At 36.8% G+C, this 17,990-nt stretch overlaps 2 protein-coding genes across 3 annotated transcripts in view; one reads left to right on the forward strand and one right to left on the reverse strand.

Annotated features, from left to right (window-relative positions):
* Nucleotides 1–4,193, forward strand: part of CENPP (centromere protein P) — a 167,533-nt gene extending 163,340 nt beyond the window's left edge. For both annotated transcript variants that reach the window (XM_058171335.1, XM_058171336.1), the window contains exons 9-10: nt 3,014–3,105; nt 4,001–4,193. In XM_058171335.1, coding sequence (XP_058027318.1) covers nt 3,014–3,105; nt 4,001–4,119 — 211 coding nt within the window. In that variant the 3' untranslated portion in view covers nt 4,120–4,193. The remainder of the gene's footprint in view (nt 1–3,013; nt 3,106–4,000) is intronic.
* Nucleotides 4,194–4,198: 5 nt separating this feature from the next.
* Nucleotides 4,199–17,990, reverse strand: part of IPPK (inositol-pentakisphosphate 2-kinase) — a 34,711-nt gene continuing 20,919 nt past the window's right edge. The window contains exons 9-13 of the mRNA XM_058171338.1: nt 16,731–17,010; nt 15,552–15,702; nt 13,496–13,598; nt 12,212–12,291; nt 4,199–7,491 (exon numbers count right to left, since the gene is read on the reverse strand). Of these exons, the coding sequence (XP_058027321.1) occupies nt 7,266–7,491; nt 12,212–12,291; nt 13,496–13,598; nt 15,552–15,702; nt 16,731–17,010 (840 nt within the window). The 3' untranslated portion in view covers nt 4,199–7,265. The remainder of the gene's footprint in view (nt 7,492–12,211; nt 12,292–13,495; nt 13,599–15,551; nt 15,703–16,730; nt 17,011–17,990) is intronic.

Below are 17,990 nucleotides of genomic sequence, written 5' to 3' on the forward strand. Positions count from 1 at the left end.
GGGAACTACATCAGCTCTTTTCCAGTCCTCTGGCAGCTCCCCTGTGCTCCAGGATCTTTGAAAGATATAGTTCAGCGGTTCTGAGATCACGTCTGCCAGTTCCTTCAGAACCTTGGGGTGTAATCCATCCGGTCCTGGTGATTTGAACTCGTCTAGGGTAGACAGGTGTTCACTTACCATTTTCTTCCCTATTTTAACTTGTGTTTCTAATCTGTTTTTTGTGGTGCTGTTTTTGATAGGTCGGATTGTTTTTTCCTTTTGTGTAAAGATAGATGCAAAAAATGAGTTAAGTAGATCTGGTTTCTCCCTGTTGCTTGTCATCTTCTTGCCACTTTCTCCCAGCAATGGGCCAATTGTTTCCTTGACTTTTTTCTTGCTTTTAACATGTTGGAAGAAGCTTTTTTTGTTATTTTTTACTTTTGTCACTAGCCTTTGTTCATTGTGAGCCTTAATATCATTTAATAGGAAAAATTATATCTTGGGTTTTTTAAAAAACTATATTTATTCCATTTCTACAGCCACCTGACTCAAACCAGTGACTCTGGACAGCTTACTTATTCTAAAATTATAAAACGATTTAAAACAGTAAAACAGTAAAAACAGTCACAAAAATAAATACAAAGTTTATTTTAATAAAAAGGAATAAATAATTCCATGGCAGGAAAAGCAAATGGGAAAAAGAGCTCAACATAGATGGGAGTTCTAAAAAATAATGAAACTAAAGCAATCCAAACAAAGCAAGGTAGGGAAAGTATCCACAGCATCATTTCTGGATTCTTTTCTTTCCCCAAGGGGCCTATGTTGTATCTATGTGAGCATTAGGAAGTTCAGGATAAGAAAAAGAAAAGGAGTCGCTTTCTTGCTACTCTGGTCATATGACAAGGGGACTTCGATGGCAACATTCTGAACCCCTGTCCAACTGCCTCTCTCATAGGGAGAATTGGGAGAAAATATTTTTCTCAAGAGCCCCTGGCCCCTGGCCTCACCCCATCCTCAAATTTGATCCAATTTTGTTGAGTATCCAGAGGTTTTGTACTGACACAGATACAGATCCCAATCTCCTTCACACAGCTTCTTTCTAGTTGTCTTTTAGGTACAACTTTGTTAGGGGAAAAAACAAGGGAAATCAGAAAAAGCCAATATGGCTGCACCAAATCTAATTGAGGTACTATGCGTTTTCAACAATTTTCGGGTTTTCATCCACCAGTAAACTGTACCAAGCCCAGGAATTCAAGCCACTATATTTTGTACTACCAAGTTCCAAATTGCCTTTGCATGAGATGAGAGTATTTAAAATAAAGTCTTTTATGCAGCTAATTTTCTACTTTATCTAGTAGTAGGTTATGGTCTACTTTATCAAATGCTTTACTGAAGTCCAAGTAAATTATATCGACAGCATTCCTCTGGTCTACTAATTTTGTCATTTTGTCAAAGAATGCAGTAAGATTAGTCTGGCATGATCTGTTTTTGACAAACCCATGTTGGCTTTTGGTTATTACTTTGTTTGCTTCTAGGTGTTCGGTGATTTGTTGCTTGATTATCTTTTCCAGAATCTTCCCCAATATTGAGGTCAGGCTGATAGGTCTGTAGTTTCCTGGATCTGTTTTTTTCCCTTTTTTGAAGATGGGAACTACATCAGCTCTTTTCCAGTCCTCTGGCAGCTCCCCTGTGCTCCAGGATCTTTGAAAGATATAGTTCAGCGGTTCTGAGATCACGTCTGCCAGTTCCTTCAGAACCTTGGGGTGTAATCCATCCGGTCCTGGTGATTTGAACTCGTCTAGGGTAGACAGGTGTTCACTTACCATTTTCTTCCCTATTTTAACTTGTGTTTCTAATCTGTTTTTTGTGGTGCTGTTTTTGATAGGTCGGATTGTTTTTTCCTTTTGTGTAAAGATAGATGCAAAAAATGAGTTAAGTAGATCTGCTTTCTCCCTGTTGCTTGTCATCTTCTTGCCACTTTCTCCCAGCAATGAGCCAATTGTTTCCTTGACTTTTTTCTTGCTTTTAACATGTTGGAAGAAGCTTTTTTTGTTATTTTTTACTTTTGTCACTAGCCTTTGTTCATTGTGAGCCTTAATATCATTTAATAGGAAAAATTATATCTTGGGTTTTTTAAAAAACTATATTTATTCCATTTCTACAGCCACCTGACTCAAACCAGTGACTCTGGACAGCTTACTTATTCTAAAATTATAAAACGATTTAAAACAGTAAAACAGTAAAAACAGTCACAAAAATAAATACAAAGTTTATTTTAATAAAAAGGAATAAATAATTCCATGGCAGGAAAAGCAAATGGGAAAAAGAGCTCAACATAGATGGGAGTTCTAAAAAATAATGAAACTAAAGCAATCCAAACAAAGCAAGGTAGGGAAAGTATCCACAGCATCATTTCTGGATTCTTTTCTTTCCCCAAGGGGCCTATGTTGTATCTATGTGAGCATTAGGAAGTTCAGGATAAGAAAAAGAAAAGGAGTCGCTTTCTTGCTACTCTGGTCATATGACAAGGGGACTTCGATGGCAACATTCTGAACCCCTGTCCAACTGCCTCTCTCATAGGGAGAATTGGGAGAAAATATTTTTCTCAAGAGCCCCTGGCCCCTGGCCTCACCCCATCCTCAAATTTGATCCAATTTTGTTGAGTATCCAGAGGTTTTGTACTGACACAGATACAGATCCCAATCTCCTTCACACAGCTTCTTTCTAGTTGTCTTTTAGGTACAACTTTGTTAGGGGAAAAAACAAGGGAAATCAGAAAAAGCCAATATGGCTGCACCAAATCTAATTGAGGTACTATGCGTTTTCAACAATTTTCGGGTTTTCATCCACCAGTAAACTGTACCAAGCCCAGGAATTCAAGCCACTATATTTTGTACTACCAAGTTCCAAATTGCCTTTGCATGAGATGAGAGTATTTAAAATAAAGTCTTTTATGCAGCTAATTTTCTCTACTTTATCTGTGAGAGTATGTCCCTCTCGCACTCATTTTAATTATGTTTTCTGACTTTTATAGATTTGAATTAATGATTGTTTGGAAGATACAGGTAGATGAAAAAGGAAATATTATGCCAGTTTTGGATCTTTTGCACAAAATACCACTACAAGGTAAAATTATGTTACAACCGTCTTCTTCAGTTTTCATTTTATTTTGATAATCTTCTTACTATGTTTACATTGTTGACTGCCACTCAACAGTCCCTCCTTTTGGAGAAACTCCAAAGATACAAAAAGATATAAAATAGTCCCAGTGGGTTGAACATTTTCATTCCTGCCAGGCCAGAGGCAGTAATTTTCATGAGACAGCTCAGTTAAAAAGTATAGCTCTGCATGTCCCAAAAATGCTTTTTGAAAAGCAACTGGACTTTGTTTTTTTCTTGAGGATGTTTCATTTCTTATCCATAAAGCTTCTTCAGTTCTAACTGAATGGGGGGGTGGGGGGGGAATGGAAGGTTTTATATTCCTTGCAGTCATGAGATCATTAGCACTCTCTCTGAAAATCATCGAGGTTTATCTGTTCCTTTAGGGTCACCTGAATCAGAGTGGAAATGGTTGTTGAATCTTCTTGGAGCTCTTGAAAGGACTGTGTGGGAAACAGGAGATAGGTGGTATCCCTTGCCTGCTGTTGAGTGAGGGCTGTTCAATTTTAACACGGATGGCCTCTTTGACCCCTCTTTCAAACCAGTGGTCGTTTCTGTCCAGAATGTGGACTTTGCTGTATTCAAAGAGTGACCTTTGTCTTTCTTAGATGAGAAGTGAAAAGTCTTCAAGGAAAAAACAAAAATTTCATTTGCCTTTTGAAAAAGCACCTTTAGGACAATCCTGACCTGAATGAGCATCTCCATAGAGATATAGCTGTGCATCCATTAAGATCTGGGCAGCAGTTTGGCTTTTTTCAACACAATTTCTGACACCAATTTTTGACAAGGAAGAAAGGAATTCCAAGGTTAGACTATTTGTACTTGAAATAAGTTTTAACTCTCAATTTCATTTCCTCTTATAGGCACTCTAGCTGACAAATTTGCATCAGATGCTCCGCAAGGTTTCAGAAGCCTCTTGCATATGGTTGGGATACAGGCCTCCATTGAAACTGTGATCAATTCAATTTCCGAATGCAAATGAGTGCCAGGAAAACCAGTTACGCATCTATCATTTTATTGAATATAAACATTAAGTTATTTTCCATTTAGAAACCATACCCATAAAACATGCTATCTGTACAATTATGGCACATATATATAAATTGTCATGACAAATAAATACAGCTTTTTAAATACAAAACGTCAAATCAGATACAAGTAGAATGCATTTCATTAAAAAATTAACTTTCTGAATCAAAGTGGTTTTTCCCCTTCTACATCAGTTCCTAAAACATCCTCAGATCAGCCTGATAAATTCAAGTCTAAAAAAAGTGGCAGTTTCAGTTCACAGCTGTATGTATATATGTAACAGTGATTCTAGAATACAGAACAGTTTGATAGTAATTAAAATTAAGTTACGGGAGCATCATACAGTAGCACACCTACTACTTTTTCCATAAACAGTGATTGAAGGCAAATCAGATTTATTATACTCGTAAAATAGAAATGAGACATTTTAATTTACAAAGCATAAGCTGAATTTTATTAACCACATGCTCCATGAAGAATGAGTACAGAAAAGAGCAAAAATGATGGCACTGATCTGCTTATAACTTGCCTACATATTCTAGTATTATTTTTCGATATTTAAATTTCCTAGAATCAATTGTTTTAAATGCGACCCAAGTAGATAAGTAGCTATGTTTTCACTGTTCTTTTAAAGTGCTGTAATAGTTTTTCTAGAAAAAGCGAAGTTTATATCAGTTTTCAAATACAAATGCTCAAATTGAGCATTTTAATCAATATTTGCATCCCATGCCTTCCTAGTTATAGACAGTAAGATATAACAATCTAAGTTAAAAAGCTTGGCTAATGAGCACTTATCATTTTATACCTGCCAATGCAGCTTTAATTAAATGTAGCAGCTTACCATGTCAGCCCAAAATGGTTCTACCTTAAGTTTGCCAAAAGTAGAATTTCTACTTAAGGTTACAAATTTTGTTTTCTGGAGGTAAGTTTGGGATTCACACATGGAATGCCACAGACTTGCATAGAACAGTGAGCAAAACAGCATTATATGCAAGATTTTTAGCTTATCTTGCCCTATATGCATTTTCTAGATGCAGAGTTTGATCGATTGCTGATTGCATATTGCAGGTGATACCTATCCAAATCAAATGCCCATTGCTGCACAGCTGTTTATCATTTGTTATTACTTCAAAACATTTTGAAATTTCAAATGCTTCGCATATCTCTCGTTACTACTAATTTGCTTTAAGAATGGTAGCCTTTCTGGAAAATGCTTTGAATTATAATTTTGAAATAATGAATATTTCAATAAAATATCTTTGAAAAACTTTAGCAACATTCACAGTTACCAATATGTTTAAATGTTGTGTTCATTTAATTGTGCATTACGAATTTATTGGATTCAAATTCCAGAACTATGCCCTTACCTGACATCCACTGATTTGCAGCCCACAAGCTCAGGAGGACAAGATTTAGAATTAAGGTGAATAAATATCACAAAATACAGGGTTTTTTTAATTAATAGATCTAGGAGCAGAACTCGTGAGAGATACTCATAAATATTAACATTAAACTTAATATAATAACAAATGAACTGGAATCCACACAAAATATCATTATAGATTTTTAGGGATACTTTCCGACAGATACATATTTTAGTGATGATACATGACAGTCAAAAGATAAGATTGTGCCACTAAAGGCCAGGCTGTAAAAAGTGGTAGGCATCAAAGAAGCAATTGCAGAACTCGTTCTTACATAAAGGAGGGCAGGGATGGGAGAAGGCTCTTCTTGCTCACTTCTTAATTCTTCTTGCCCACTGTCAAGCCCACCAAAATCAAATCTACAGGAATTTGCCTCACTAACATAATTTAGAGAGCCTGTGATGTACAGCTTTCTCTGGTGCAAGACAGCTTTGGCTCCAATCCAGCGATTTTTCAATAGCTGAAGCAGCTTTGGTTTCAAGTTTTTCACAGCATGTAAGAATCCTTTGTCTACCTAAGTTAACATTTAACTTTTACCATTAAACATTCTAGAATTTCTCTTCCTGTTTTAAAATAACCTATAAGTAGTTACCTAGAATCCAAAATTCTGAATTCAGAGGTCCAATTACATAGTCTGCATTAGAAATGACATGTCATTGCCTCTTCAAATCACCCTTATTGCCACTGTGCAGCACAGCAGGGAAAGACTAGGCCTTCCACTGCAAAACCTAAGGCATTTTTCACTATTTTCTTTTTGTGTGTGCAAGAGGTGGTTTTTTTAAAAAACCCTAACAACTCTTGTAGACAGAGAGAGATCTCCCTTTGCTGAGAACATTTAATACCACAATAATGTTGAGCTCAGGATAAAAAATCCAATTGCTACTGAACTTGTATGCTCTAGCAAAGCAAATGGCTGTTGTTGAAGGTCTAAAGAGAAGCCAAGCAAAAATGCAGACAGAAAAATAAAAACAATTACCCAGAGAAAATTCATGGCAATATTTTGAACTTCTCAATTGTTACCCATTGAAGCCTCAGAATGGCTTAGGCAACTGAAAAGGATATTAATGAGGCATCTAAATATTAATGAGGCATATGCAGCAAAGAATTGCTGAAAATGGCTAATTGTAATAGTAACAGTTTACATTACATAATTTCTAAAACCTGATTAATAAGGGAGCTAATTTGCTTTCATTGTTTTTATCATTATTCAAGAAGGGGGGGTTCTTTATACATTAAATCTTTTTAATAAGTTTTGAACAATTCAGAGAACAACTACATAAGATCACTGAACATGAGACAATACATATGCAAGCAGCAGTCTAAGAAGCATTAATCTAGAATTATTTCTAATCAAGAATTTTGAAATTTGATCAGATCACCTCATTTATTTTAAACAAATGATACTCAGCAATTCATATATAGTTATAGCTGCATTTAGAATTTTAATAAGGATACGGTTTTCTGCATTTGAACAATCAAATTCTCTTCTACAGTCACAGAATAGTCATTTCATTCAAACTAATAGTACATGTCTGTCTTACAATAAATGCATTCTTCAAGGCAATCTTGGGGGGGTTTTTTGTGTTTCTGAAAGGTAGATAAATTGAAAGCACAACTGAAAATAATAATAAAAAAACCATAACTTAATCTTCCTCTGTGTTAAATATTTAGCCAGTTACATTTTATGGAGGACTAGTGTGCAGTCTTCATTTTCTTTTAAAAGATTTGACATTACTGAGTCATCTTTGGCTTGCGTCCTCTTCAGATAATAGTTCACTATCTTCCCATCAAGCTTATATTGATGACGAATGCTTTCATATGGCTTCAGGTCTAAATCCAGGACAGAAACTGAAAAGGTAAATCTTGATTTTGATGTTAGAACCACTGACCTCTGCTCAGAGCTGCAATTTAAATAAGAACAATAATTATGATTTGGTGTTCCAGAGAGGGGAAAATCATCTTTTTCTGTTCATCCTCATATATGAAAATTCTACCTATATCCTAATGGTGACAAGCTATAGCTGATGTTGCATTTTAGAAGTACTTGTGGTTTTAAATAAAATACAGCTTTTCCAGTAGGAAATGTGGTATAAAAATTTGTTTGAAACTTTTCCTACCATTTTATTTCAAACTTTCCTAAATGATTATACCATCAGTACTGCTTTGTGAATAAATTACATGAGAGGTTAACCATAAGCTTATCTTAAAGTAGCAATTTTCACATAGCTTATTTTGTCACTGACAACCTAGGAATAAAGGAAGTTATTCTGATTCTCTAATAAATGCATTACATTCTAAACTTGAATAAAGACCTATTCATGAATACAGCAACATACACAGCTTTACATCTATTATTAAAATTATATCTTGGAATTTCTCATGTTGAAATTGACTGTTTCTAAAATACTTTGGAAAGTAAAGACACTATTTCTGCTACTGTTATACGGGAAATACTGTTATACAGGAAATATGCCAATTTTCTTATTCATGTGCTTCCAAAATTTAGCAGTTTGAAAACATATAATTAATAATTACACCCTCAGAAAACAACTTGGCTGCTAATACCAATTCCAGAGGTACTTCCCATGTTTTGAATGTCTGGACTTCAAAATTTACAGTAGTAGCAATAATACAAACTAGATTGAAAAACCAAGCACTTTCATGCTGCAATATAACACCACTGCTGTGAGAGCAACATGGGCTGCTGGTGTGTTCCAATATAAAGTTGTAAATGGCTCAAAAATAGGGGACATGACTCTTTATCTTTTCCAGACAGATTTTGTCCACTCGGTCCAAATGAGGTCCCTACTTATTGTGAAGCTCAATAGGAAGGGCCATAAGAGCAGGTACTCATTCTGGGGTCTTATTCCCTCCCAAGGAAAGGGTGAGTCCCACTTTCATGGCCTTCAGAAAGCTTGATAAAGTTTGCTTGTTTCAGAAGGCTCTTAGAGGCTGATTGTTTTTGCTTTTATTGGCTCTGAAATACAAATGGATCAATTCTTATGAATGCTTACTGTTGATACTTATGCACTATTGTTTTACTGTTGCTCTTTTAGTACACCACTTCAAATAAAATATATAAACATTAGAAATAAATATAATCTTAATTTTTAATAATGTGATTGTGTTTAAATCAAAGGTGAACATGCAGATTGTTCTGACCTAGGCTTCCTTATTAACATAATATAACATAACAACAGAGTTGGAAGGGACCTTGGAGGCCTTCTAGTCCAACCCCCTGCCTAGGCAGGAACCCTACACCATCTCAGTCAGATGGTTATCCAACATTTTCTTAAAAATTTCCAGTGTTGGAGCATTCACAACTTCTGCAGGCAAGTCGTTCCACTTATTAATTGTTCTAACTGTCAGGAAATTTCTCCTTAGTTCTAAGTTGCTTCTTTCTTTGATCAGTTTCCACCCATTGCTTCTTGTTCTACCCTCAGGTGCTTTGGAGAACAGCCCGACTCCCTCTTCTTTGTGGCAACCCCTGAGATATTGGAACACAGCTATCATGTCTCCCCTAGTCCTTCTTTTTATTAAACTAGACATACCCAGTTCCTGCAACCGTTCTTCATATGTTTTAGCCTCCAGTCCCTAATCATCTTTGTTGCTCTTCTCTGCACTCTTTCTAGAGTCTCAACATCTTTTTACATCGTGAGACCAAAACTGGATGCAATATTCCAAGTGTGGCCTTACCAAGGCATTATAAAGTGGCACTAACACTTCACGTGATCTTGATTCTATCCCTCTGTTTATGCAGCCCAGAACTGTGTTGGCTTTTTTAGCAGCTGCTGCACACTGCTGGCTCATATCTAAATGGTTATCCACTAGGACTCCAAGATCCCTCTCACAGGTACTACTATTGAGCAAGGTACCACATATATGGTACTGGTGCATTTTGTTTTTTTTTGCCTAAATGTAGAATCTTACTTTTTTCACTGTTGAATTTCATTTTGTTAGATAGCGCCCAATGTTCAAGTCTGTCAAGATCTTTCTGTAACTTGAGCCTATCTTCTGGAGTGTTGGCTATTCCTGCCAGCTTGGTGTCATCTGCAAATTTGATGAGTTCCCCATCTATCCCCTCGTCCAAGTCATTGATGAAGATGTTGAAGAGTACTGGGCCTAAAACAGAGCCTTGGGGTACTCCACTGCATACTTCCCTCCATGTGGATGTAGTTCCATTGAGGACTACACGTTGAGTGCGGTTGGTCAGCCAGTTACGAATCCATCTGGTGGTGGTGCTGTCTAACCCACATTTTTCTACTTTATCTAGTAGTAGGTTATGGTCTACTTTATCAAATGCTTTACTGAAGTCCAAGTAAATTATATCGACAGCATTCCTCTGGTCTACTAATTTTGTCAAAGAATGCGATAAGATTAGTCTGACATGATCTGTTTTTACAAACCCATGTTGGCTTTTGGTTATTACTTTGTTTGCTTCTAGGTGTTTGGTGATTCGTTGCTTGATTATCTTTTCTAGAATCTTCCCCGGTATTGAGGTCAGGCTGATAGGTCTGTAGTTTCCTGGATCTGTTTTTTTTCCTTTTTTGAAGATGGGAACTACATCAGCTCTTTTATTTATTTATTTTATTTATTAATTAAATTTCTAGACCGCCCTTCTCCCGAAGGACTCAGGGCGGTGTACAGCCTTATTAAAACACATAGATAGACAATAAATTTAAAATAATTTTAAAATGAAATATTTAACCGGCCAATTTAACTAAAAATAGCAAAACCAATTAAAATCAGTACAAAATTTAAAATTTAAAATTTAAAAAACTAAAAAATCTAATCCAGTCCTGCGCACCTGAATAAGTGTGTTTTAAGTTCACGACGGAAGGTTCTAAGGTCCGAGAGTTGGCGAAGTCCTAGGGGGAGCTCGTTCCAGAGGCGGAGCCCCGCAGAGAAGGCCCTTCCCGTGGGTGTCGCCAGACGACACTGCCTAGCTGACGGCACCCTGAGGAGTCCCTCTCTGTGAGAGCGCACGGGTTGGTGAGAGGTATTCGGTAGCAGAAGGCGGTCCCGTAAATAGCCCGGCCCTATGCCATGGAGCGCTTTAAAGGTGATCACCAACACCTTGAAGCGCACCCGGAAGGCCACAGGTAGCCAGTGCAGTCTGCGCAGGATAGGTGTCACCCGGGAGCCACGAGGGGCTCCTTCTATCACCCGCGCAGCCGCATTCTGGACTAACTGCAGTCTCCGGATGCCCTTCAAGGGGAGCCCCATGTAGAGAGCATTGCAGTAGTCTAGGCGAGACGTCACGAGGGCGTGAGTGACCGTGCATAGGGCATCCCGGTCTAGAAAGGGGCGCAACTGGCGCACCAGGCGAACCTGGTAAAAAGCTCTCCTGGAGACGGCCGCCAAATGATCTTCAAAGGACAGCCGTTCATCCAGGAGGACGCCCAAGTTGCGCACCCTCTCCATCGGGGCCAATGACTCGCCCCCAACAGTCAGCCGCGGCTGCAGCTGACTGTACCGGGATGCCGGCATCCACAGCCACTCTGTCTCAGTCCTCTGGCAGCTCCCCTGTGCTCCAGGATCTTTGAAAGATATAGTTCAGTGGTTCTGAGATCACGTCTGCCAGTTCCTTCAGAACCTTGGGGTGTAATCCATCCAGTCCTGATGATTTGAACTCGTCTAGGGTAGACAGGTGTTCACTTACCATTTTCTTCCCTATTTTAACTTGTGTTTCTAATCTGTTTTTTGTAGTGCTGTTTTTGATAGGTTGGATTGTTTTTTCCTTTTGTGTAAAGACAGATGCAAAATATGAGTTAAGTAGATCTGCTTTCTCCCTGTTGCTTGTCATCTTCTTGCCACTTTCTCCCAGCAATGGGCCAATTGTTTCCTTGACTTTTTTCTTGTTTTTAACATGTTGGAAGAAACTTTTTTTGTTATTTTTTACTTTTGTCGCTAGCCTTTGTTCATTGTGAGCCTTAGCTTTCCTCACTTCATCTTTACAGGCTCGGGCTATTTGCTGATATTCTGCCTTAGTTATTTGCCCCTCTTTCCACTTTTTATATTTGTCCTTTTTGTCTTTCAATTTGTCAGATAGTTCAGAATCACTACCTTTTATCCAGATATCAAACAAAAAGTTTTGCTATCTGGAGAGTTCATCTTTCCACTGTGCAACTCTTAAGATGTCAACTGACCAAAACATGACAGCCATCAAGAACCAGGGTTTCCATGATGTGCTAAAATTAATGGCCATCATTCTAAAGATTGCTAAATCTCCCAAAATTCCAATATCCCTTTATGACCCGATGTGAGTAGGGCCATGAATTACTTGGTCCAAGTTAATGGCTGCCATGGAGGCTGTGAACTGCTGTACTACCTCTAACCCCGGGATCAGAGATGGCAGACTGAAATATCCTAAAACCATAAGCCTGGGGGATTCTACTGCCAGATCAGTCCCAGAGAATAGACAGGGATACTGCTACATTGCAGGGAGGAAAGGACCTGAGCAGTTAACCCTCACTCATGTTACTTACTTTCTACCTTTCCTGTGTGGAGGATTACTATCAATATAGGCAGTAAGCTAATTCAGCACTTTCTGAATTGATACTTGTAGATAGATAAATATTGGGGTTTTTTTAAAATAAAAAAAATTATCTTAGACATTACCATTCATCTTGTTGACAAGGTGAAAGCACAATCATTATGGAACAGTCCTTTGCTGTCATTGAAACTCTATACTGCTGTACCTGTAACAAAAATCAAGTTTATAGTCATCTACCAGGCAACAAGAACTGAAAAACTCCATCCATCCATCCATCTCTTATTATCTATCTGTCTATCTAATCATCTAGCTATCACCTGTCTAATCACAATAAACCATTCGCACCTTACGGGTGCCTTGTATCTTCCTCAACCTCAGATCATCTATCAAACACCAGCCTGGGTGTTTGAGGGTTCTGAGCAGCATCTTAGCTGTTCCTAACAGAGAGCTCTGATGTCGTTCTTTGGTTCTGTTGGAGCTTCTCTCCCTACTTAGGAATCATAATCCTGAGTTCCTCTACCACCACTGGGACAACTGGTGTTTAGTTTCCACATCCTCTCTAGTTCCTCCTTCAGACTGTGGTACTTTTCCAGTGGACCTTTTTAATCTGGGTAACATCTGAGCTGGCATGACTCTCCTAGTTCTTCTCGCTCTCAAATTTGAGATAAACTGATGAAACTTTAAGGATTAGGGTTAGGTAGATGCCAGCTGGGATTTGGACTCCGGTCTCCCAATCAAAGTGTATCACTTTAACCACTACACTATCCAGTTGCATGCACACACACGTGTACATATACCTATGTATATGTGTGTGTATGCATGTGTAGCTATTTCCCTATTTAAGGATTTATATGAAAACTACATTGTAAATTCAGTTAGGAAAAACTAATTAGAGAAAAAAATCTGGTTTTAATGTAAAAGGTTCAGTATGTTGCTTCTTGTGAATAGAGGTTATTAAAGGCATTTCTATCTCAATTTTACTTGGTATATTTATATTCTCAAAACAATATACAATATTTGAATGTAAATGCAGTAAAAGCTTACCCAAGGATAGGATTAAATTGAAATGGAAATAAAAGTATTACACACAATACAAAATCAGGACTACATGCCTAGATGGTCTTTTAATTTCTTCCTCCTTATCCCACAGTATTTTGTTGAAGAGGGTAACTGGTGACAGTGATAGCTCAACAAGGCATCCTGTGTTCTTTTCTATTTTCTAAAGGACAATATACAGTATGCTACTAACTTTAGTAGTTCCATCATGCTACATTTTAATCTTCCTGTGTCTTTAGCAAAAGCTTAATGCTTTTGCACATGAAATTGTAAATATGTACAATTGTACATATAAGATTGATTTAAAGAATTTGATTAAAATAACTGAAGCTGTCTTGTCAAAAATAAGGTACCTTTGTCAACGCATATGCTATTGTTCCATCATCCTCACTTGAGCGATCTAATAATTTCTCATAGAATGATTCATTATAAGGCCCATCAATCTGTAGTACGTTCCTAAAAAATAAAGTAAAATGCAGATACCCAAAACTGAAAGTAAAACAGATTTCTGTACCATGAAACAATAGCAACGAACTTATTTCAGTTGCTATTTCTTTAACACAGCTCCCACAGTTCAAGTGTGTCACAATTGAGGCTACTGTCCCCTCTAGTGACCGCTGCCTAAAATTACAATAGACAGTAAAGAAAGCAACACTGCAAACTAAGAACTCTCCAAAATAAATATTTTGCCTTTGGTTTTGCAATGACATGACAACTGCAAAAGGTTATTTGTTTTGTTGAATGACTGCAATAAAGGTTCCTGCCATGCTATTTTTAAGGTTGAAGGTTCTTACCACCCTACTTCCCACATTTAATAATAAGCTAACATTCCATGTTCACTGAATATCCCCAGATCTCACTGAGCTATTTAAGGAAGAAGAACCCTCTATTAGATTTTCTTAATATGTTTCTTCTCCATATTATAGCTTACTTAACCAATGCCTCCCCCGGTTTATGAATTATTTTGGTTCCCCAAAAGTGTACAACATATAACTATTAATACTATAAACAAAATATGTACAGTGTATATAGAAAGTCTACAAACCATTTTTAAAATGCCAAGTTTTTATATTCAAAAAAATCAGACCAAGATAGATCTTACTATTATTTTCCCCCTAAAAGATTTCAGTTTCTTTTTCAATTGAATTGTACAGCTTATCTGTTATGTGAAAGATGAAAAAAAATTGAAGTGATTTATCTTGGTCTGATTTTTTTTACATCTCAAAAAACTGGCATTTTAACAGGGGTATGCAGGCTTTCCAATACACTGTACTGCATAAAATATGTATCACAGTTCTACTCCAAGAAGCTCTAAATTCTTGAAAAGTATCTTAGGCTATTTCATTTTTAATTTGTATGCCATCAGGGTCACTGGGAGGCCTTATTTTAAATAAATGAATAAATAAATGAATTTGCACCAAATTATTTATAATATAAAATTTGAACAAAGTAAATAAAGCATATAAACAAGAAAAACAAAAATGCATTTTTTTAAAAAAAAAAGTAGAAAGATTTTGTAGTATGATGTTTACTCAATATGATTTGATAAGTCACCAATGATTGGAAACAAATATTCTTCCTACACCAGATCAATTGTCATTCTCATTTTCTTTAAATTTTAGGGATATTGCCTATATGATTTGAGCATGTGAAAAATAAAATCTTTATAAATAGCAAGAATAGTTTTCATTTTCGAGGAACTGCATCTAAAGGAAATCAGACAGCCATAATTTTCTTTGAAAAATGCAGAAAACTTCATTCTTAAAACCAATTAGAATAATAAACATTTTGCAGTGTTTCTTTGACAGTTGTTAAATAAAACTGAAGGAAGAAGATAACCCCCCCCCCAAAAAAAGTTGAATTTTCTAGGTTTTTTTTTTTATTATTATTCAGATATGTCAGGAAAAAATGCTATTTTGGGACAGAAACTTCAATTTCTATTTTTTGCTTTGCTAATAGAGAAATCAAATCCTCATTATTATGACAAAACTACTAAATTTGAGAATTTTAGGGTACAAATTTTAGACTTAGCAGAGATACTATAGTTGGATACTGTACAATACTGTATTGTAGACATAGCTGCATAGTACAATTTAGGGTCAGGTGACAAGGTCATTCTCAAAGGTCCGACCTCCAGACCTAAACCAGCATCAAGTTGCTACACGTTTTGAGTTCTAAAGGATTTAATGAGCTGGAATCTCAGGACACAATGCATTCCAAACAAGTAGCCAAACAGGAAAAAGGCATTTTAAAGTCAACACTGGGAGCTTCCGCTATACTCACTCCTAAGTATAAAGTCCTACTCTAAGACTGAAAGGGGTTAAGATACTATTGCTTTTAAGAGGTGCTGCATATTTAGGTCTCCTATGACCATACTAATTTGCTGGTCGGAAACCCAGTATCACTTACCTCTCTTTGGGAAACTCCTCCAAGTATTGTTCAACTCTGTTGTACAAAGGATAAACCCCTTCTATATCCAGTGTATCCAGCATTTGAGCCTGAAGTGTTTTGTAAAGGAGACATCCCTTTGGCAAGCCAGAGGTCTCTATTTTGTTTTTAGCTAAAAAAAATAAGTTTCAGACAGTTTTTACAATGGATATATCAATCTCTCTGACCGAAAACAGCAGAGAATTGAAGTGCGATCCTTCTACTATACAAACACAGATTTCAAAAACTGGAAAAAGCAGCTTTGCAATTTAGTTTCTTGCTCTACTATGAAAGAAATCTTCCAAAGGAGAAACTGTGACATCAGATTTCAATATGGTTTTCCCTATAAGAGAGAAGGTTCTATGAAAATGATCCTAAATACCATATTGTAAAACATTGTCTAAGTTTGCTCAGAATTTGTGGGAAATGTTCTTAGAAAAGTAATATTTCATTATTTTGTGTGTGCTCAATTTTTCTCTGATTATTCAGGAGAAGGAATAATTAGCAACAGACTATTTGCTTTAACTAATTTGTATATGAAAGTACATTTTACATAATGGAATTATCTCTTTCATACTATAATTTTATTATGAATGTGGCACCAAGTATAAAACCAATATTTTTGTTGGGTTGATAGAAACTAATAATTTAAGTATTTCTTGAAAAGTAGATGCCTAAAATTAATTTTAGGTTTTCTATAGTGACATATGCATTAGTCTTGAACAATGGCATGTCACAATGTAGTGTTCAGTATGTAACTTAGTAGTAGTAACAAAGGAAAATAGAAAGGAAATCTAACTACAGATAGCACTGAGAGTAGCTTATTTTGCACTATACAAAATGCAAAAAGCACTACTTTTATAAAAAGGGAATAGGCTTATTCCCATTATGTAATATGTATTTATCAGTAGTTCAGTTTAATTAGAGATAACAGTTACTAGTAACTTTCTGCTTAATTCCTTCTCTCTGGAAGGTAGCCCAGTCATCCTTAGAGTGACTAGTTTATCCTTTTTTAAAAAAACAAACAGTTTTCACATTCTAAACAAATGCATGCAAAGTATTAAAACTGAAAACAAAGCAAATTTTAAATAGTATATTTTGGGATGTGAAGAGGCCAGAATGACATAGATATCTTGCAGCAAAAGGCACACAAATTCTTACCATTCCGCACTAGCTCTTTACTGAAAGCACTGGCTTCGCAATAGGTCCTTCCTTGTGAGCCAGGAACTGTCTTCAAATCACCTGCTTTACAGGGATCTGTATTACTCAGTAGAATTGTTGTTATTACATGGATCAACTCTTTCAGAATTGTCCTTGTACAATGAGGCCCACTGACCAGGCCATTTGAAGGAAAGAAGAAAGGTTTCAGATGGGAAGCAAGTTCATTCAAATCTGAGAGAGAATCCTCATTATCTTTGCCACCATAAATTAATTCACCGTTCTGTAACAGAAAAGAAGTTAATTAATACCTTTAAAATAGTAACAAAAATAATTCAGCTGTTGCAAAAGGGATATCCCAACTATACTCTCTGATTATACCCCCTGTACTTCATAGGTGGGATGCAAGGAATAGTAACTTGGCTTGCAAGATAGTCTCTAAATTAAGATCCTAGCTTGCATAAAACAGGCATAAGTTTATTTGGGGGTAAAACTAGAATTTTTTTAAAAATGTACGACATATTAGCCAATATGTGAAAAACTTAACTGGTCCTGATCTTACCATTATCAGAGTATGCTGCAGATGGAGACTGTGGCTGGTAATTTAGTCTACATTTTCTCTATCTGAAAGCCTCAATTGAACAAAGCCATGATAAGCACTGGAGGTTGATATCTATAGGTGATGACTTAGTACTGTACTGTGTATTTTTTGCAATTCAAAATACAAGAAGAATAAATGTGAAGTACATAAATTATTGAAGGAGGGGTAGAAATGTCTGTTCGTGGAACTACAAGAAAGGAGCAAAACAGATTTGAATAAAGGTCTAAACTTGGGGGAAACGATTGATGAATAACATTGTTATCATCCACCGTCCATCACCGCTGCAGCCTATTGCTGCCTCTGCCGCCTATCCCCGCGACCTGGAACAGGCCAAAAATGGGGACAGGCGGAGGCCGAAAATGGGGTGAGCAGAGGGGGCAATAGGCAGCAGTGGCGATGGGCATCGACAGTGGCGATCCCCGCATCTTGGAACAGCTGATGGGCAGTTTTCCGGGAGGCAGACCCAACCACCAATCAGCTGCTCATGCTAAATCAGGCTATGCTGAACCTGACCAGGCTGTTTGCTGCAAGGAGGCAAATTGTTGGGACACAGAGGTAGATTTTTTTTTCTTGTTTTCCTCCCCAAAAGCTAAGTGTGTCTTATAGTCAGAGCGTCTTATAGTTACAGAAATGTGAACATGATATAACTGATCCCTGCTCAA

The sequence above is a fragment of the Ahaetulla prasina genome, chromosome 2 (genome assembly GCF_028640845.1).
Source record: "Ahaetulla prasina isolate Xishuangbanna chromosome 2, ASM2864084v1, whole genome shotgun sequence".
Lineage (NCBI taxonomy): Eukaryota > Metazoa > Chordata > Lepidosauria > Squamata > Colubridae > Ahaetulla > Ahaetulla prasina.